The sequence below is a fragment of the Schistocerca americana genome, chromosome 5, assembly GCF_021461395.2.
Source record: "Schistocerca americana isolate TAMUIC-IGC-003095 chromosome 5, iqSchAmer2.1, whole genome shotgun sequence".
Classification (NCBI taxonomy): domain Eukaryota; kingdom Metazoa; phylum Arthropoda; class Insecta; order Orthoptera; family Acrididae; genus Schistocerca; species Schistocerca americana.
Window position 1 is genome coordinate 28,546,303 of NC_060123.1, and position 21,979 is coordinate 28,568,281.

General features: G+C 41.3%; 1 protein-coding gene across 1 annotated transcript in view; it reads left to right on the forward strand.

The window, feature by feature from the left end:
• The window catches only part of LOC124616737 (tensin), a 517,648-nt gene that overhangs the window by 468,769 nt on the left and 26,900 nt on the right, over window positions 1–21,979 (forward strand). Inside the window, exons 9-12 of the mRNA XM_047145102.1 lie at window positions 836–1,073; window positions 5,370–5,642; window positions 11,223–11,498; window positions 20,696–20,898. Of these exons, the coding sequence (XP_047001058.1) occupies window positions 836–1,073; window positions 5,370–5,642; window positions 11,223–11,498; window positions 20,696–20,898 (990 nt within the window). The remainder of the gene's footprint in view (window positions 1–835; window positions 1,074–5,369; window positions 5,643–11,222; window positions 11,499–20,695; window positions 20,899–21,979) is intronic.

Below are 21,979 nucleotides of genomic sequence, written 5' to 3' on the forward strand. Positions count from 1 at the left end.
TCAAAGGAAATTAAAAGAATTTCTTAATGGCAACTCCTTCTACTCATTAGATGAATTTTTGGATATAGTAAGTGGGTAATTTCCCCAACCCCCACAAAAAAATTAAAAATATTGAGTGTCATGTAATATTTTGTGTAATGTAATATCTTGTATAGACACCTTTTATTCACCTGACACGTTCCACATCATTGCAAAGTGTTGTATTCATGATCTGTGGAACAAGTACTAATCTAATCTAATCTAATTAAACTGATTGATAAGTGCTCCATGCACACCCATAAAAAAATATGGCACCCAGACCTCTGGCATTGATATAATGAAACAAAACCTGGGTAGAATGTTGTATATGACTTGATTGCCGTTAAATAATTTACTGAAGAGGGGTACATAGACCTGTAGACCCTTCTTCTGGAAAATGCCTCAGTTGTTCTCATAATAATTTCTCTGATGACGTAACTAACGAAGAATTACGCATAGTAACTGAGAATGTTTTGTAAAACTATTTTGTTCATTTTAAAATTTTGTACATTGATAGAGCAGCAACTGTAGAATAAAATCTTCTTGTAGAAACAGTAAACAGCCAATCAGTTGCAAATTGGAAGGTTTATTAAAACATTCCAATTTTTGCACCTGATTGGCTGTTTAGTATTGCTACAAGAAGACCATTGGCTTCTTGTTGTTCCTTGTCCATTGTGAAAGTGAGCCTTACCCCATGAATCTGATTAGGCCGAATAACAATAACTAAAGTAAATAAATAAATAAATAAATCTGTTAGTAGCTTTGCAGACAACATGCCATCGTCGCGTGACTTCACCTCGCACTCCTGTTGTTGCAGCACGGTGGTGGGCAGCGGCAGCCTGACGTGGCTGCAGCGACAGCAGCAGAAGCTCCGGGAGCGGCGCGAGGGCCAGCGGCCGGCCCACGAGGCGCGCCTGCTCAACGAGCTGCGCATCGTCCAGCACCGCACCACCACCACCACCAGCACCGCCACCGCCAGCTCCAGCGACGCCGGCTACACCAGCGACCATGCCGACCTCTGCACCCCGCTGCACATCAACACTGCCGGCTCGCAGGTACTGCCCCCGCCTCTCCTCATCATGTTATGAAGCTAAATGGAGAAAAACTTTTCTTGATCAGCAAAATAATTTATTATGGTATCTCACAATACATTTTGGAAAACTCTAAGATAATCTGTACCATGAAATGTCTATATTATTGTAATTGTTTCACCATGAGTTCTTCATGAAACATTGTACAGGGTGGCTATAATTAAACTTTTGCTACTGCTACATCTACACTACTGGCCATTGTAATTGCTACGCCACGAAGATGACGTACGACAGATGCGAAATTTAACCGACAGGAAGAAGATGCTGTGACATGCAAATGATTAGCTTTACAGAGCATTCACACAAGGGTGGCGCCGGTGGTGACACCTACAACGTGCTGACATGAGGAAAGTTTCCAACCGATTTCTCATACACAAACAGCAGTTGACCGGCGTTGCCCGCTGAAACGTTGTTGTGATGCCTCGTGTAAGGAGGAGAAATGCCTACCGTCACGTTTACGACTTTGATAAAGGTCAGATTGTAGCCTACGGCGAATGCTGTTTATCGTATCGTGGCATTGCTGCTCGCGTTGGTCGAGATCCGATGACTGTTAGCAGAATATGGAATCGGTGGGTTCAGGAGGGTAATACGGAACGCCTTGCTGGATCCCAACGGCCTCGTATCACTAGCAGTCGAGATGACAGGCATGTTATCCGCACGGCTGTAACGGATCCTGCAGCCACGTCTCGATCCCTGAGTCAACAGATGGGGACGTTTGCAAGACAACAACCATCTGCACGAACAGTTCGACGACGTTTGCAGCAGCATGGACTATCACCTCAGGTACCGTGGCTGTGGTTACCCTTGACGCTGCATCACAGACAGGAGCGCCTGCGATGGTGTACTCAAAGACGAAACTGGGTGCACGAGTGGCAAAACCTGATTTTTTGGGATGAATCCATATTCTGTTTACAGCATCATGAAGGTCGCACCCGTGTTTGGCAACATCCCGGTGAAAGCACATTGGAAGCATGTATTCGTCATTACCATACTGGCGTATCACTCGGCGCGATGGTATGGGGTGCCATTGGTTACACGTCTCGGTCACCTCTTGTCCCCCTTGACGGCACTTTGAACACTGGACATTACATTTCAGATGTGTTACGACCCGTGGCTCTAACCTTCATTCTATCCCTGCGAAACCCTATATTTCAGCAGGATAATGCACGACCGCATGTTGCAGGACCTGTACGGGGCTTTCTGGATAGAGAAAATGTTCCACTGCTGCCCTGGTCAGCACATTCTCCAGATCTCTCACCAATTGAAAATGTCTGGTCAATGGTGGCCGAGCAACTGGCCCGTCACAATACGCCAGTCACTGCTCTTGATGAACTGTGGTATCATGTTGAAGCTGCATGGGCAGCTATACCTGTACACGCCATCGAAGCTCTGTTTGACTCAAAGCCCAGGTGTATCAAGGCCGTTATTATGACCAGAGGTGGTTGTTCTGGGTACTGATTTCGCAGGATCTATGCACCCAAATTGCGTGAAAATGTAATCACATGTCAGTTCTAGTATAATATATTTGTCCAATGAATACCCATTTATCATCTGCATTTCTTCTTGGTGTAGCAGTTTTAATGGCCAGTAGTGTATAAATATTCTCCACAAGTCACTGTACACACTGTGGTGGAGGGTAGCCTCTACCTCTGCTAATTGTTTCTTTTCCTGTTCCACTTGCAGATAAGAGTGAGGAAAAAACAACTATCTATATACCTCTGTCCGAGCCCTAATTTCTCATATCTTATCTTCGTGGTCCTTATGCAAAATGTATATTGGCAGCATTAGAATTGTTCTGCAGTCAGCTTCAAATGCCTGTTCTCTAAGGATTCCAGTTTAAGTTCCCAAAGCGTCTTCATAACACTTACATGTTGTAACAAATCTAGTAGCTGACTTTTGAATTGTTTTGATTTCTTTCTTTCAGCCGACATGCTACGAATCCCAAGTACCCAAGTAGTACTCAAGAATAGGTCGCACTAGTCTTATAGGCCTATGTTCTCTCCTTTATAGATGAACCACATTTCCCCAAAATTTTCCCAACAAACCAAAGTTGACCATTCACCTTCCCTACCACACTCCTCTCATGCTAATTCCATTTCATATTGTTTTGCAACATTACTCCCAGATATTTAATGGCGTACATTATTGTGATCTGCTTCATTAACATCCCTGCCTTACATGAGAGAGGTGCTTTGGACTCAACTGTTTCGCTTATTAAAAGCTGTATATGTTATTTATGTTCTATATATTAAATTTGTACTAACAAGGCCATAGCTGCGACACTCCAAAGCTGCTGGAATTTGCATAGAGGAAATTGGCACCAGTTGAAATAGGTCACTGCGTAAGTTTCACCCAAAATATTTAAAAGCAATAGTACAGGCAATCAGAATTTTGAATAGACCAATAAGAATCACATCATTAACGTTTTTTATACAATGTCAAACTCCCTATATCAGTTGAGCACTGATGCAGTTATGTAGGAAGCAACATGATACTCTGTATTGACTTTAATAGGTATGTTTTCATTTTTACTGTGTTGTTGGAAAGTATTTCTATTAACATCTTGTCTTATATCGAATGTTTGATGCCACTTATCTGATGATAAAGGGTTCTTCAGAAACATGTCATAATATGATAAAATAAAATTATTTTGGCTATCAAGACAAGTGTTTTACTATTTAGTGCCCATGTTGTCACAGATCTCCTTTTGTCTAAAGTAATAGAAGATAGAAAGTTCTAACTTATACATAGGATTACAATGTTTTTAGTTTCAAAAGAACTACCTGATTTTAAAACGGTGTATTTTTTACATGCATGCGTGTAAAATCTTGGAATAGCATTCTCAATTATGTTCAGGTTTAAGCTTTATTAATCTTTCACAAAAGTCCAATGTGCCTTCCACTGGGCACACAACAAACATGCAGACAGTAGTCAAACTTATCCCATGCATTTTGCAAGCATGTCTTTCAAAATTCACCCAAAATCATTGAAAGAGAAGGCATGTAGACATAGACTTTCACTGTAATTCCCCCCCCCCCCCCCCCCCCAAACACTCGCCCATGAAAAAAACTACATACCATGAGATCGGATGACTTTGGAGACCAATGGAGTGATGTGGGTTCATCGAATGCTTTAAGCTGTAGGGCTTGCAATGCTGCACTCTCAATGAAAATCATTCCTGTTCAGTCGGCATTTATTTGTACCAATTAAACTTCACCAAGTCTGTCTAGTTCACCAAACAGTACTGTCAAGCCGTCTGCTGAGCTCCGTGATGTCATGTAGGGTCTCTGCGCCTGGGCATGTGCACACTAAACAGCAACACTTAATTATAAAAGCAGAAATGACGCAACCAGAAAGCCACACATGAGAAACCACTTCTGGATACTATGTAACAATACTAGAGAAGGAAAGTTGCCACTCACCATATAGCAGAGATGCTGAGTCGCAGATAGGCACAACAAAAAGATTCTTACAATTATAGCTTTCGGCCATTGAGGCGTTTGTCAACAATAGACACACACACACACACACACACACACACACACACACACACTCGTGTAAGGCAACTGAAACCAGTGTGTGCGAGTTGCGTTTGCATGTGTGTGTGTGTGTGTGTGTGTGTGTGTGTGTGTATGAGTGTGTGTGTGTGTGTGTGTGTGTGTGTGTGTGTGTGTGTGTGTGTGTGTATATATATGATTGAGAGAGAGAGAGAGAGAGAGAGAAAATCTTTTTGTTGTGTCTATCTGGAACTCAGCATCTCTGCTATATGGTGAGCGGCAACTTTCCTTCTCTAGTATTGTTACATTCCTTCCTGGATTTTCCATTGTTTGAATTTCACTTCTGGATACTCTCAGTTATAAGAATAACCTGGTTGACCAAGAAAGGTAACTTTTCCTGATTTCGGAAATTCACTACAGAAACACCAGCTCTGCCCACATCCAAATGCTGCTTTCTTCCAGGGCCTTTCAAAAGTTTATGCTGGAAAAGTTTTCCACTTTCGGAAAACCACTACCCTTCAGCCAGTCCCTGTAGGCCACCACCTCAGCCCATGTTGGAGGATTAGGGAAAGACCAACTCATTGTCTCAGTCTCAACAAAACGTCCCTCTCATTGAAATCTAGTGTACACAATAGAAACAGGGTGAGCACACAGACACAACCAGGGAGTGACATGTTACACCGTGTAGGAACAACATTTTCATGTAGTAAAACATTAGTTGCTTGACAGGTGACAGCACCATGCGATGTTTCTGTGTTTGCAGGCAGGGTCCCCCAGCGGTGGTGCACCCGCCCCCGGGCCGCTGCCCCAGCATCAGCAGCAGCACCAGCCACCCCCACAGAAGAGTGGAGGCAGTGCTCCTGCGTCACCACTGCTGCCCTCAAGGGCGTCATCGCGCCGCCTGCACACCGCCGCTACTGGCTACAGCACCCTCGGCCGCCAGAAGTCCGACTCTTCTTTCGACCGCGAAAGGCCCTTCGTCGCAGTGAAGCGGGCTCACGAACAGACGCGGAAGTACACTTCAGATACAACACAGGTGTGACTCTTCTCCTCCCCCCCTCCCATTTCCATCTACATCTACAGGGTAACTCTGAATTCACACTTAAGTATTTGGTAATGCCGGGATTATCAATCAATCAATCAAATTTTATTGTCGTTCAGCTCATAAAGCAATAGACAATGTCAAGCGAACTTACATTTTTAACATTAATTACTAAATACAATTTAGTTTGGATTACATAAGGCCATCCGCTAGATACAGTGTTGAAAGACAGTATTTTCAGTTTCAAAAAATTCATCTACTGTGTAGAAAGGATTATTTACTAGTATTCTGTACAACTTAGCTTTGAAGATATTGACAGGTAACTCTTTTAAATCTAAACTTATTGTACAACTTAAGTCCAAGAACTAAATATGAATTCTGTGACTTGGATAGTCTTTGATATGGTACATCTAAACATGATTTGTTCCTGGTGTTATGGCTATGTACATCCCTTCTTAATGATATATTTGAAATATTGTTCCTAACATACAATAGAACATTATAGATGTACAAGTTTATTACCGTCAGGCATTGCAACTTAACAAACAAGGGTTTACAGTGTTCTAACTTACCTGAGTTGGTTATTATTCTTACTAATTTTTTTTGTAAAAGTAGAATGCCCTTTGCATGACTGCTATTGCCCCACAATAAGATTCCATATGATATGATACTTTGAAAGAAAGCAAAATATGCTGATCTTATATAACTACTAGGGACATGTCTTTTTAAGTTTCTAATTAATTGGATAACTCTTGAGAGTCTGGCAGATTATGGTTTAACTGCTGATTGGTCAGTCAGAAACTAGACTCTGCTGCCACATCAGCTATACGAACGTTTGAGGTTGAGTGATTTCACATACATATTTTTTCAGCATTTTTGGTTATAGATGAATCATGACTAGGATTGGTGACTTTTTAGAGACAAATCACATAACTTATATAAAGGAGATGTGAATAAAAAGTATATTTCTAAAAATGAAGTATTTTCAAGGTTTATAAATTTATTTACCTAAATATGAATTTTTCATATTTCTGACATTTAATATGATTTTGTGGTAGGTTTTGAAAGGTTAATAACTTGTGTTACATTACAAATATTTGTTTAAATTTAAATTGTTTAAATTTATTGAAGCTCTGTCTCGTTCTTCCTATTGATCTGTACTAGCACCTATAGTTCTCTATTAATAAATGCAGACATATCATTAACAGAATGCATGTAAGATATATTTTTTTAATTGTTTAATGGGTTAATCATTTTCTTTTTAAGCATATACTGCCACTTGTTGGAAGTACTCTTTTTCACAAGAAATATTTGTCACCATTTGTTAATTTTCTTCAAATTTCTTTAATTAATATAGTTTCAGAATATGTATTATCCTTGCAAATACTGTATATCACATTGAATTTATGTTGAGGATAACTTTTCATCTGATCATATGATTGCTTCCATTCTCATGCAACTGTGTGTTTTAACATTTTGAACTAGAAACAAGGTTCACTATTAAGTAAATGCCTCTTCATTAACATGTACAAAAAACTAAACTATGAGCTACTTATTGGCACTCAATAAAAAGCAAATAGCAGAATGACAATAACAGTTATGACAGCTGGTAACAGTGCAGTCAACAATAGTGATTCAATAATGCCAAAATGATTTAATGCTACTCCTAAGAGCCAAGTGTGCATGGGATCAGGGGCCTCCAGTTGTTACTCTCAGCTACAACACACTGTATTGTCCGTTTTCATTAAGTTGCTCCCATAGACTTATTTCATTCAAAAGAAATCAGTGAATAATAATTCCACCAAAACATAAAACTTCAGTCAACTGGATAATTGTTTTCATTCGGCAGCATCCATAGGCTAGTTTCCCTCAAAAGAGGGAATGAATAATTCAACTGATACATAAACTACTACGCAATGAGTCTATTTTTTATCAACGAATAGCTGAATCAGTTGTTTTCATTTTGTTGTTCCTGTCACTAGTGTGTGGCAAAGGGTGCACCTAACTGCTTCTAGACTATTTCTCTACTTCTCCACTCTCAAATAGCATGTGCAAAAAAATTAACAAAATCTTCTGTGCAAATTCTGCTTTCTCTTGTTTTATCACTATTATATGAGAAATAAATATCTGAGTATGTATGTTTGGAGCAGAACATAGTATGGATGTGAGTTTGGGCCATGGGAAAATTGGAAAGGAGGAGGATCAACATGTTTGAAATGTGGTGGGTGGACTGATAAGACAACAAATGAGGAGGTTCTCTGCAGGATCGACAAGAGGAGAAGAATTGACAGGGTGGTGGGGCTCTGTTAATATATCAAAGAGTAACATCTGTGGTACTTGAGGGAACAGTAGAGGGTACAAACTGTAGACACACATTGGAATATATCCAATAAATAATTGAGGATGTTGGGTGCAAGTGATACTTTAAGATGAAGAGATTGGCAGAGCAGAGGAATTCGTAGCAAGCCCCATGAAGGCAGTCAGAATACCGAATGTCCCCCCCTCCCCCCTCTTCCCCGCCACAAAAGAGAGTGAGTGAGAGAGAGATTGTTTCTCCCTATGTAGGTGGGAGTCAACAAAATATTGAGGCACACAGGGGAGAAGGCAGTAATAGAAATTTCGTGAAGAGATCATGCCACAACAAAAAATACTTTTGTTTGAACCATTGTCACACAGACTAACAAAAATGCCATTATTTTAATCATTGACACCGAAACTCTATTATTATCTCTGTAACATCCCCCCCCCCCCCTCTCTCTGTTTTGCGATAACACTTTTCCAGTGTCCTCCATCAATCTTATGTGGTAAACATCTCACACCATGCAGCAATACTCCAGAAGACAACTGAAATGGAGGCAGTCTCTTTAGTAAATCTGTTGCATCTGGTAAACATTCATCAATAAAACCCAGTCTTTGGGTCACCTTTCCCACAGCATCCTCTATGTGATGGTTCCAATTTAAGATTTTCAAAATTATAATTTCAAGTGTTAGTTGAATCAACAACCTATAAAGTGACATGACTTATTGTGTAACTGAAATTTAATGGAATTTTTTTGTTTTTCTTTTTGTACTCGTGTGAGGGACCTTGCAGTTTTTATTATTCACTACTGATGTCTTGTCTAAATTATTTTTAAATTTGTTTTCATCATCTGATGACTTTGCTAGATCGTAAGCAAAGACATCATCTGCAAACAATCTAAGAGGGCTGATCAGAGTGTCTCTTAAATTGTTTATGTAGATGAGAAACAGCAGAGGGCTTATGCTTTCCTCAGAAACCACAGATATAACTCCAGGAAGAAAGGACTACTAGTCCCACGAGGTATGCAGGAGAGTTCATGTGATTTTTGGATGGTAGGAGGAAGTACTTGTGGAAGGAAAGCTGTGAGGGAAGGTCATGAGTCATATCCAGAGAGCTCAGTCAGTAAGAACATTGTCCACAAAAAGCATGGTTTCCTGGTCTGGCATACAGTTTTCACCTACCAGGGCATTTCAAAAGATATTTAATATTTCAGCTAGTCCAAGAGTGTGTGTGTGTGTGTGTGTGGTGTGAGAGAGAGAGAGAGAGAGAGAGAGAGAGAGAGAGAGAGAGAGAATGTTATAGCAATATTTGCTTTAGGTTGACCTCCATATCCCAGTATTCATTGCTACAGGGTTATTACAAATGATTGAAGCGATTTCACAGCTCTACAATAACTTTATTATTTGAGATATTTTCACAATGCTTTGCACACATACAAAAACTCAAAAAGTTTTTTTAGGCATTCACAAATGTTCAATATGTGCCCCTTTAGTGATTCGGCAGACATCAAGCCGATAATCAAGTTCCTCCCACACTATGCGCAGCATGTCCCCATCAATGAGTTCGAAAGCATCGTTGATGCGAGCTCGCAGTTCTGGCACGTTTCTTGGTAGAGGAGGTTTAAACACTGAATCTTTCACATAACCCCACAGAAAGAAATCGCATGGGGTTAAGTCGGGAGAGCGTGGAGGCCATGACATGAATTGCTGATCATGATCTCCACCACGACCGATCCATCGGTTTTCCAATCTCCTGTTTAAGAAATTCCGAACATCATGATGGAAGTGCGGCGCTGTCGGTCTCCAGTTGTGGCATGAGCCAATTTTCCAGCATGTCCAGATACATGTGTCCTGTAACGTTTTTTTCGCAGAAGAAAGAGGGGCTGTAAACTTTAAACTGTGAGATTGCACAAAACATGTTAACTTTTGGTGAATTGCGAATTTGCTGCACGAATGCGTGAGGATTCTCTACCGCCCAGATTCGCACATTGTGTCTGTTCACTTCACCATTAAGAAAAAATGTTGCTTCATCACTGAAAACAAGTTTCGCACTGAACGCATCCTCTTCCATGAGCTGTTGCAACCGCGCCGAAAATTCAAAGCGTTTGACTTTGTCATCAGGTGTTAGGGCTTGTAGCAATTGTAAATGGTAAGGCTTCTGCTTCAGCCTTTTCCGTAAGATTTTCCAAACCGTCGGCTGTGGTACGTTTAGCTCCCTGCTTGCTTTATTCGTCGACTTCCGCGGGCTACGCGTGAAACTTGCCCGCACGCGTTCAACCGTTTCTTCGCTCATTGCAGGCCGACCCGTTGACGTCCCCTTACAGAGGCATCCAGAAGCTTTAAACTGCGCATACCATAGCCGAATGGAGTTAGCAGTTGGTGGATCTTTGTTGAACTTCGTCCTGAAGTGTCGTTGCACTGTTATGACTGACTGATGTGAGTGCATTTCAAGCACGACATACACTTTCTCGGCTCCTGTCGCCATTTTGTCTCACTGCGCTCTCGAGCGCTCTGGCGGCAGAAACCTGAAGTGCGGCCTCAGCCGAACAAAACTTTATGAGTTTTTCTACGTATCTGTAGTGTGTCGTGACCATATGTCAATGAATGGAGCTACAGTGAATTTGTGAAATCGCTTCAATCATTTGTAATAGCCCTGTACAAACAAGATCCATACCAGATCCTTGGTGCAACCAAATGTTTTTTCTTATCTAGAAGACTGAAATGGAGCCCACTCAAGCTTGTGGAGGCAACTGAGAACTTACTTGAAGCAGAAATAAAGGCCCTGGTGTCAAAAGCTAACATTAATACCCAGGATAGTTTTGTGCTATGATTATGCTCTTCAAATACTGACTTTGTAAGACACTGAAGAAATGGCCTGTTAGCGGCATCATGAAGGCTTCTGGACATTGGTTAAATTACATTATTTCTGCATTTGCCTTACTGTTAGCCATAGTTTCAATATTTTTGGAGATACTAATATTTTTTATCCATTTATTCTTATCTGTTTTATTAAACACTGAATTTTGAGTAAACTATGCAATTGTTGTAGTATGCTTAATTTATTCACAATTGTTTCTTGTAACTGATTAACCTCAGATACAGACAGACAGCTAAGATGATGGAGAATAATAATAATAATAATAAATAGTGTTACACATAGTGCTGACTTTTCCATGTTAAGTGATAGCCACAACTATCATGTCAAATTATGATTAATATCTCAGTTAAATTCAGTATGGTCATACAAGCATTAATAATGTACCTTCTTTATGTCAGAGTTCACCTATGTCTCCACCCCACGAGCTTATCATAACCAGGCAGCGAGCGGAGTCAGATTCATCTGGACTGCTGACGACTGTGGACGGCCCAGGAAGTCGTGAAGTTCTTGTACGTCACCAGCAGCCACAACAGCAGCAGCAGCAGCAGCAGCAGCACTCAGTGGGTAGTTCTGCAAACAACCAGGACCACTTGGCGGGCCTCATAGCATCGCTATCACTTGCTGGTGCCGCAACCCCTCACACTAATACCTGCACTTCTGCTTGGCACACGCAGGTGACTAATGCAACTAATCAAAGTTACTAGGCTGTCACTGTTCTTTGTCATATCTTTCATGTGCTTTGCTTCAATAAAAAAAATGTTAATTAAGCTTAAGTTCATACCAAGTGCTTAACTTACATAATGGCTTTTAGCTTATGTCCATTTTGATTATGAATGTATTAACCATGTTACTTATACAACAGTGTATAAAAAATGTGCATGAGGAATTTCACATATTCCGGTTGTTTCCATGCCGTACCACTACATATACTACTCTGTGCTACAAGCCATGATGTCTGCAGCAAATCAGTAAATATAGTTGGAAAGTCCTTAGTGGAATATAATAGTCCTGGCTATGGTGTATGTGTATTATAGGATTCATCCAAAACCTAGCAAAGTTCTCAGTCTTGTTTATGTACCCACCAATGGCTCAGTGCCTCCACTATTAACTGGGCTGTATCTTTATTCCTTAAATTATACCTAAGCTAATAAATAATAGGATATCAGCTGCATACTACCTACAAATTAAGAGACAAAATGCATTAACAACATTTACATCAATACTCTGCTAGATACCTTACCATCCCAGTCTTTGTGCACGATGTATGTGGTATGGAGTAATAGTTGCTTGACACTTGTGGGAACACACATTCTCAGAAATTTGTCAGGCAAACTCTCTTTGACACACTATTCAGTGTCTGTCACAAGAATCAGATGATCATCTTTGTGATGCTGTTGCACTTGCTAAATGCATTTGCGAGGGTAATCCCAAAAGTAAGGTCTCCTATTTTTTTATAAGTACATAGACCCATTTATTTCTACAACGGTTTACATCAGTTTAAAGCTTGAACATTTAGTTATTTTTCGACGTAATCACCATTTCTGTCGATGCATTTTTTTAGACGCTGTGGCAGTTTTTGTATGCCCATGTCATACCAGCTCGCCGCCGTGCTATTCAGAAAGTTATGAACCTCTTCTTTCACCTCGTCGTCGGAGCTGAATTGCTTTCCGGCCAAATGTTCTTTTAAACTAGGGAATGGGTCGTCGGAGCTGAATTGCTTTCCGGCCAAATGTTCTTTTAAACTAGGGAATGGGTGATAGTCACTGGACGCCAAGTCAGGACTAAAGTGTGGGTGGGTGATTATGTTTCACTAAAACTGTTGCAGGAGAGCAATGGTTTGCCGAGCTATGTGTGGGCAAGCGTTGTCATGGAGAATGTGTATGCCCTTGCTCAACATTCTTTTCTCTGGTTCCGAATAGCCCGTTTGAGTTTTTTCAGAGTCTCGCAGTACCTGTCAGTGTTAATTGTGGTCCTAACGATTCAGCTCTGACGACGAGGTGAAAGAAGAGGTTCATAATTTTCTGAATAGCATGGCAGCAAGCTGGTATGACATGGGCATATGAAAACTGCCACAGCATCTACAAAAATGCATCGACAGAAATGGTGATTATATCAAAAAATAGCTAAATGTTCAAGCTGCAAACTGATGTAAACCATTGAAAAAATAAACAGGTCTATGTACTTATAAAAAAATAGGAGACCTTACTTTTGGGATTACCCTCATATGATGAAACATGCTGTCTTCTTTTGACCTTTTTGCACTCCTTCATTAGTACCACATGTTACGGGGACTCCAGATGACCATCTTTGTGATGCTCTTGCACCTGCTAAATGCATTTATGATAAAACAGGCTGTCTTCTTTGGATGTTCTGGAACTCTTCTACTAGTACCACATGTTAAGGGGACCCCAGACTGAAATTTCATATGATTCTTTTTTTTTTTTTTACTATGTCCAATACTCATTTGCAGTTGACCGCATCTACAATTTTGTGGTGGGACTGTTGTTTTTGGTATGTCTGTCTGTCCTCAATCATACTCAATATACTTTTTTTTTCTTCTGGCAAGTAAACGAGTTGAAGTAATAGTAAAAGATGCCCGCCCACCTAGCCACATGGTCTAACACACTGCTTTCCAAGCGGGAAGGCATGCCTATCCCCGGCAAGAATACGCCCGGCAGATTAGTGTCGGGGTCCGATGTGCCGGCCAGTCTGTGGATGGTTTTTAAGACAGTTTTCCATCTGCCTCAGCAAATGTGGACTGGTTCCCCTTATTCCACTTCAGTTACACTATGTCAGCGATTGGTGTGCAAACACTGTCTCCATGTACGCATTCACCATAATGACTCTACCATGCAAACATTTTTCTGGTATGAGACATTCCCAGGTGGGTCCACTGGGGGCTGAACTGCACAATAACCCTGGGTTTGGGGCGGCAGTGGTGTGGGTGGACTGCTACGGGATGTTGTGGGGTTGTGAACCACTGAGAGGTACGGTGGGACGAAGCCTCTCGGATCATAATAAATGCTGCAATTCATCTGCAACACAAATATGCTCAAACAATATCTGTGACAAAAAATTAGACCTACATTTTGATATCAGAAAAATATTCTCCCAAGCAACACTGATGTATGTTAGGGTTGGCAGTCTCACTTCGACCTGGGGAACAGGTTTATAAGTACTGCTCCCTGACCACTGATAAATGTACTGTAGCACTCTAAGATTCCAAGATCTGTTTCTAAACTTCCTGTACGAAAATAATAACTGTATCAATCACTAACTTCTAAATCCAGAGATATGAAATACTTTTAAATATACGCTTTGCCCCAGGAGGCCCTTAACTCACTTGCAGATGCGATGATGGTTGCTGACCATGTCCCTGCCTGTGTCTGTTCCCAGCAATTCACAAAATTGTTTAAACATTCTGCCTTGCAGCTCATCAGTCTCAAGACCAGAATTCAGACATTCTCATTAGCATTCCATTTCTCCTGCTTATAGTATTCCTCTGGAAAGTGGTTCTTCCTGTGAGGACTTCTCATAATATTGTTAATGGTGCTGGAAGAATAACTGAAGGCAGCAGAAAGACAAGGACATTCCCCAGTCCTCAAACAAGACTAGTAGTCTCCGACTGCAACTACTGCATGTATTGTATATCTCTCCTACAGCAAACCTAATGCAGATTGAGGAAATACAACACATCAACTCCAGGCCTTAAAGCACGCCAATAGTATCCATGGAAAACTCTGCATGGTGCCAGCCTTTGCATCATTAACTCTGAAGATCATGTTCTCCAGTTTGCGATAGTACACTGGGCCACCTCCATAAAGAAATGTGTGTGTGTGTGTGTGTGTGTCTATATATATATATATATATATATATATATATATATATATATATATATATATATATATATAAAAAACAAAGATGATGTGACTTACCAAATGAAAGTGCTGGCAGGTCGACAGACACACAAACAAACACAAACATACACACAAAATTCAAGCTTTCGCAACAAACTGTTGCCTCATCAGGAAAGAGGGAAAGACGAAAGGAAGTGGGTTTTAAGTGAGAGGGTAAGGAGTCATTCCAATCCCGGGAGCGGAAAGACTTACCTTAGGGGGAAAAAAAAGGACGGGTATACACTCGCACACACACACATATCCATCCACACATATACAGACACAAGCAGACATATTTAAAGACAAAGAGTTTGGGCAGAGATGTCAGTCGAGGCAGAAGCGCAGAGGCAAAGATGTTGTTGAATGACAGGTGAGGTATGAGTGGCGGCAACTTGAAATTAGCGGAGATTGAGGCCTGGTGGATAACGGGAAGAGAGGATATATTGAAGAGCAAGTTCCCATCTCCGGAGTTCGGATAGGTTGGTGTTAGTGGGAAGTATCCAGATAACCCGGACGGTGTAACACTGTGCCAAGATGTGCTGGCCGTGCATCAAAGCATGTTTAGCCACAGGGTGATCCTCATTACCAACAAACACTGTCTGCCTGTGTCCATTCATGTGAATGGACAGTTTGTTGCTGGTCATTCCCACATAGAATGCGTCACAGTGTAGGCAGGTCAGTTGGTAGATCACGTGGGTGCTTTCACACGTGGCTCTGCCTTTGATCGTGTACACCTTCCGGGTTACAGGACTGGAGTAGGTGGTGGTGGGAGGGTGCATGGGACAGGTTTTACACCGGGGGCGGTTACAAGGGTAGGAGCCAGAGGGTAGGGAAGGTGGTTTGGGGATTTCATAGGGATGAACTAAGAGGTTACGAAGGTTAGGTGGACGGCGGAAAGACACTCTTGGTGGAGTGGGGAGGATTTCATGAAGGATGGATCTCATTTCTGGGCAGGATTTTAGGAAGTCGTATCCCTGCTGGAGAGCCACATTCAGAATCTGATCCAGTCCCGGAAAGTATCCTGTCACAAGTGGGGCACTTTTGTGGTTCTTCTGTGGGAGGTTCTGGGTTTGAGAGGATGAGGAAGTTGCTCTGGTTATTTGCTTCTGTACCAGGTCGGGAGGGTAGTTGCGGGATGCGAAAGCTGTTGTCAGGTTGTTGGTGTAATGCTTCAGGGATTCCGGACTGGAGCAGATTCGTTTGCCACGAAGACCTAGGCTGTAGGGAAGGGACCGTTTGATGTGGAATGGGTGGCAGCTGTCGTAATGGAGGTACTGTTGCTAGTTGGTGGGTTTGATGTGGACGGACGTGTGAAGCTGGCCATTAGACAGGTGGAGGTCAACATCAAGGAAAGTGGCATGGGATTTGGAGTAGGACCAGGTGAATCTGATGGAACCAAAGGAGTTGAGGTTGGAGAGGAAATTCTGGAGTTCTTCTTCACTGTGAGTCCAGATCATGAAGATGTCATCAATAAATCTGTACCAAACTTTGGGTTGGCAGGCCTGGGTAACCAAGAAGGCTTCCTCTAAGCGACCCATGAATAGGTTGGCGTACGAAGGGGCCATCCTGGTACCCATGGCTGTTCCCTTTAATTGCTGGTATGTCTGGCCTTCAAAAGTGAAGAAGTTGTGGGTCAGGATGAAGCTGACTAAGGTAATGAGGAAAGAGGTTTTAGGTAGGGTGGCAGGTGATCGGCGTGAAAGGAAGTGCTCCATCGCAGCGAGGCCCTGGACGTCCGGGATATTTGTGTATAAGGAAGTGGCATCAATGGTTACAAGGATGGTTTCTGGGGGTAACGGATTGGGTAAGGATTCCAGGCGTTCGAGAAAGTGGTTGGTGTCTTTGATGAAGGATGGGAGACTGCACGTAATGGGTTGAAGGTGTTGATCTACGTAGGCAGAGATACGTTCTGTGGGGGCTTGGTAACCAGCTACAATGGGACGGCCAGGATGATTGGGTTTGTGAATTTTAGGAAGAAGGTAGAAGGTAGGGGTGCTGGGTGTCGGTGGGGTCAGGAGGTTGATGGAGTCAGGTGAAAGGTTTTGTAGGGGGCCTAAGGTTCTGAGGATTCCCTGAAGCTCCGCCTGGACATCAGGAATGGGATTACCTTGGCAAACTTTGTATGTGGTGTTGTCTGAAAGCTGACGCAGTCCCTCAGCCACATACTCCCGACGATCAAGTACCACGGTCGTGGAACCCTTGTCCGCCGGAAGAATAATGATGGACCGGTCAGCCTTCAGATCACGGATAGCCTGGGCTTCAGCAGTGGTGATGTTGGGAGTAGGATTAAGGTTTTTTAAGAAGGATTGAGAGGCAAGGCTGGAAGTCAGAAATTCCTGGAAGGTTTGGAGAGGGTGATTTTGAGGAAGAGGAGGTGGGTCCCGCTGTGACGGAGGACGGAACTGTTCCAGGCAGGGTTCAATTTGGATAGTGTCTTGGGGAGTTGGATCATTAGGGGTAGGATTAGGATCATTTTTCTTCGTGGCAAAGTGATACTTCCAGCAGAGAGTACGAGTGTAGGACAGTAAATCTTTGACAAGGGCTGTTTGGTTGAATCTGGGAGTGGGGCTGAAGGTGAGGCCTTTGGATAGGACAGAGGTTTCAGATTGGGAGAGAGGTTTGGAGGAAAGGTTAACTACTGAATTAGGGTGTTGTGGTGCCAGATTGTGTTGCTTGGAATTTTGAGGTTTTGGAGGGAGTGGAGCTGGAAGTGGGAGACTGAGTAGATGGGAGAGACTGGGTTTGTGTGCAATGAGAGGTGGTTGAGGTTTGCTGGAAAGGTTGTGAAGGGTGAGTGAGTTGCCTTTCCGGAGGTGGGAAACCAGGAGATTGGATAGTTTTTTGAGGTGAAGGGTGGCATGCTGCTCTAATTTGCGGTTGGCCTGTAGAAGGATGCTCTGAATAGCCGGTGTGGATGTGGGAGAGGAAAGATTGAGGACTTTTATTAAGGATAGGAGTTGACGGGTGTGTTCATTGGCTGAGTTGATGTGTAGGTGAAGGATTAGGTGGGTGAGGGCAGTGGATTGTTCAGTTTGGAACTGGTATAGGGACTGATGGAAAGAAGGGTTGCAGCCAGAGATGGGAACTTTAAGTGTGAGGCCTTTGGGGGTTATGCCAAATGTCAGACAAGCCTGAGAAAATAAAATATGCGAGAGTAATATGGCTAGGGTGAAGGCATGTTTGCGGAGGGAATGTAAATAAAACTTAATGGGGTCGTTGTGGGGGTGTTGTGAGGGTGACATGGTATTAGAAGGTGGAAAGTGTAAGATGAGGTTGAAATGAAAATGAAAGATAAAAATATATGGGGAGAGATAAGGGTGAACTAGAAAATAACTGGAGATCTGGTATGAAAAAAAGCGAAAAAGTGTTGGTTAAGTTGATCCTGTGGTGAACTTGGGTTGGTAGACAGCGATGTGCATGAAGGTTAGGTGGTTGTGTTGCCGCTAAAACACGTTAAAGGACGGAGAAATTCGGGAAAATTTCGAAAAACCGTGTAAATGTATTAAAAGGCGTGGTGTTGTGGTGAAAGATTACGAAAATGGGGCTAACAATTGTAAATAATGACGTTAAAACCTGTGGAGAGCGGCTAAAAATGATCAGTGATGTACGAAAAACGGAAGTGGAAATAAAGTATATATATATATATATATATATATATATATATATATATATATATATATATATATATATATATATATATAATGGAAGGAAACATTCCACATGGGAAAAATTATATATAAAAACAAAGATGAGGTGACTTACCGAACAAAAGCGCTGGCAGGTCGATAGACACACAAACAAACACAAACATACACACAAAATTCAAGCTTTCGCAACAAACTGTTGCCTCATCAGGAAAGAGGGAAGGAGAGGGGAAGACGAAAGGAAGTGGGTTTTAAAGGAGAGGGTAAGGAGTCATTCCAATCCCGGGAGCGGAAAGACTTACCTTAGGGGGAAAAAAGGACAGGTATACACTCGCACACACGCCATCCATCTTTGTTTTTAGATATATATGATGTGACTTACCAAATGAAAGTGCTGGCAGGTCGACAGACACACAAACATACACACAAAATTCAAGCTTTCGCAACAAACTGTTGCCTCATCAGGAAAGAGGGAAGGAGAGGGAAAGACGAAAGGATGTGGGTTTTAAGGGAGAGGGTAAGGAGTCATTCCAATCCCGGGAGCGGAAAGACTTACCTTAGGGGGAAAAAGGGACGGGTATACACTCGCACACACACACATATCCATCCACACGTATATGTGTGGATGGATATGTGTGTGTGTTTGTTGCGAAAGCTTGAATTTTGTGTGTATGTTTGTGTTTGTTTGTGTGTCTGTCGACCTGCCAGCACTTTCATTTGGTAAGTCACATCATCTTTGTTTTTATATATTTAGAAATGTTGTAATTCTATTGTATATGGCTTTCTCAAACATCTTGGATATAGCTGGGAATGGAAATAGGACAATAACTTCAACATCTTGACTGTCCCCCTTTTTGAAGATAAGAATTACCTTCAAGGTCTTTAGTACTTCTGGGAAACATCACTGCTTGTTGAGCTACTGATCACATTGTATAGCAGTGGTCTACATATATAATCTGAGATATCATCAACTCCATATGAAAATTATTTTCTTTTTCTTATGATTTTTAACACGACTTGTCCAGTTACTGGAGCCAGGAAAATGGGCCTGTCCAATGTTAGGAATATAGTTTAGTACGATACTGTTAGCATAGCAATCCCTGACACTAGATTTATTGTCAGTCTTTGAAAAGTCAAGTTAAAATGTTAAATAATCTGTTTTGCATCAGATTTTTGTATCATATAGCTGGAGGTATTCAGGTGAGACTCATTTGAGGCTGGTTCCTATGGTACCATTTACAACTTCCCAAAGCGTTTTACTCATGTTACCTGACTTTGCAATAAACTGCTTTGCATGATTTGTGACCTTCATGAAGATTTTTCTATACTATTTAAAGAATCTTTGGAAGTTTGGATCATTGCTTGTTTTATTTTGTACATAAAATTTTTTTCTTGGTTGCACAGGAGTAATTATTCCCTTTCTATCTGTTGCTTCTCAGTGGTTTTTCTGTATATTTATTCGAGCAGAAAGGCAATGTTAAAATAATGGCACACTTGATCAGCAAATATTGTTGTTCTATTTTAAGTGTCATCCTAAAGATAAACATTTTCCCAGGTCATGTGCTTTAGCTGGTGTTTAAATAACACTATTATACTGCTGATACCTTTGATATCTATTCTGTACCTAATAGTTAGTAACGAAGGTTTGTTTACACCAATCATGAAGAGCCAGGGCCAAACAAGCACGCTGGAAGAATTAAGACCTTAAACTGGAGAATCTTCCCCATAAAACCAACCTACAAATACTTGGGCCATCCTTATACCATTCCTGCTCCTTACTCCTTGTCCAATGAGTCATATTTGATTGAAACATTCACATGCAAGACCTGCGTTAAGTATCCACCCAGTATACCATATTCCAATCCTTTCCACAGTAATGTCAATTTCATTGCAACTGCTGCATGCCTTTTTGTGTGATGCAGTTACTCAGTTGCCTAAAAAACAAAAGAGGGAATAATAAGGAGAAAGAGGAAGGGGAAATAAATATCAGGTACTAGAGGTGAAGATGAAAAAAATGAATAAATAATTTGTAAACAAAATACAGGTTTCTCAACAGCAATAGCAGATACAGGAATTACATTCTGATGTCACTGTCATTATACCTATCACTAGTAAAGCAGTTTAACTGGAAGGAAGAAATGTGAGTGAAATTTATTGATATTCAACCAAAAAAATAAAGGTTATTTACCATTAATAAGCGTGCCAATTTCTCGTTTTTATGTTGATTTGCTTTCTACATTTTTCTCAAGACCGAGAAGCATACATATAAAATAAATGTGTTTTTACAGTGCTGTTACTTGACATATAAACTTTAACTGACACAAATTCCAGATGAGAGAAGAAAGCTTCTCTTCATGGAGGACAACATCAGTCAGTGATGAGCCAGGCAGCCCCACTCATTCAAGCAGCCCAAGGCCACAAACACCAGCATTTCCTGTGCATCCTCGTACACCGTATGTTAATAACAGTTCACAGCAGTTTGAGATGGCCTCCACAGCACCTGGCTTGCCTCCCAAGAGTCCAACTACACAGCGGTAAGATAACAGCCCCGAGTATGTTTTACACCATATAATTATTGCTTATACTTTACATTTTAAATTGTGCTCATGGTATGTCTAATATGCCAGTATCAAACCCTATTGAAAAACCAGACAGCAAAGTAGAGATGGAAGGAAATATGGTAAACCTCTTTAATAATGAATCAAACTAACAGATCTGGCACATGTTGTTCACAACAAATGATAAAGTACGCACAGTAGTAAGAATCCAGTTACGATACTTTAGATTTGGGGGTTTATCTTTCAGTTGGTAGAGGGACAGCCTGGTAATCAGTTACTAGCTGCATCTGAAAATTTTACTGGTTTGCACTATCATGTGGTTATGCATCAATTTCTTTGTCTTCATGATCATCTGAGGAGAATCTTCTGTTTACTCATATTTTACAAATGTGTCTTTATATTGCCTGAACATAAGTTTACGTAAACTCGGATAACGTATCAAAACTGTATGATGGACCATGTCTCAACCTAAATATCTCTCCATTAGAGTGCAGCACTTCTTTGAAGTGAGCAACCCAAACACACCAGTAGACTGTCTCCCAGCTGCAGTGTCAACAGTGCTCAACTAATTATCATGGATCATTTAATTTGTTTTGCAACCTTTTTTTTCATATGCAAATTATGTTTCTGAAACATATCGAGTCTCACTTTCATCTATGATTATGGTGTAGGCTGAAGTTATGAATTAAAATTTACACCAGCTCTGGGATTAGAACCCAGGTATCTTGCTCACTAGGCAGATGTGCTGTCTGTTGTGCCACACTGCCACTCCATCTCTACTACCCTAGTACTGAGGTGTGAATTGGTATTTGTATGGGGGAGGGTAGTCGATGCAGCTGTGGTAGCTGTAGTGCCAGTGTGCCACAACAGGAGAGTAAGCTGCAGACCCTGGTTTGAATCCCAGTGCTGGTACAAATTTTAATTCATTGCTTCAGCCTATATCATTATCGTAGATGATTTTTTTTTTTCCTTCAGCTTTATTCTTTTGGATACTTTCTATGAGATAATAGTGTAAGGTATGGCTGGAATTCTCTTATTCAATTAAAATAGAAGTAAA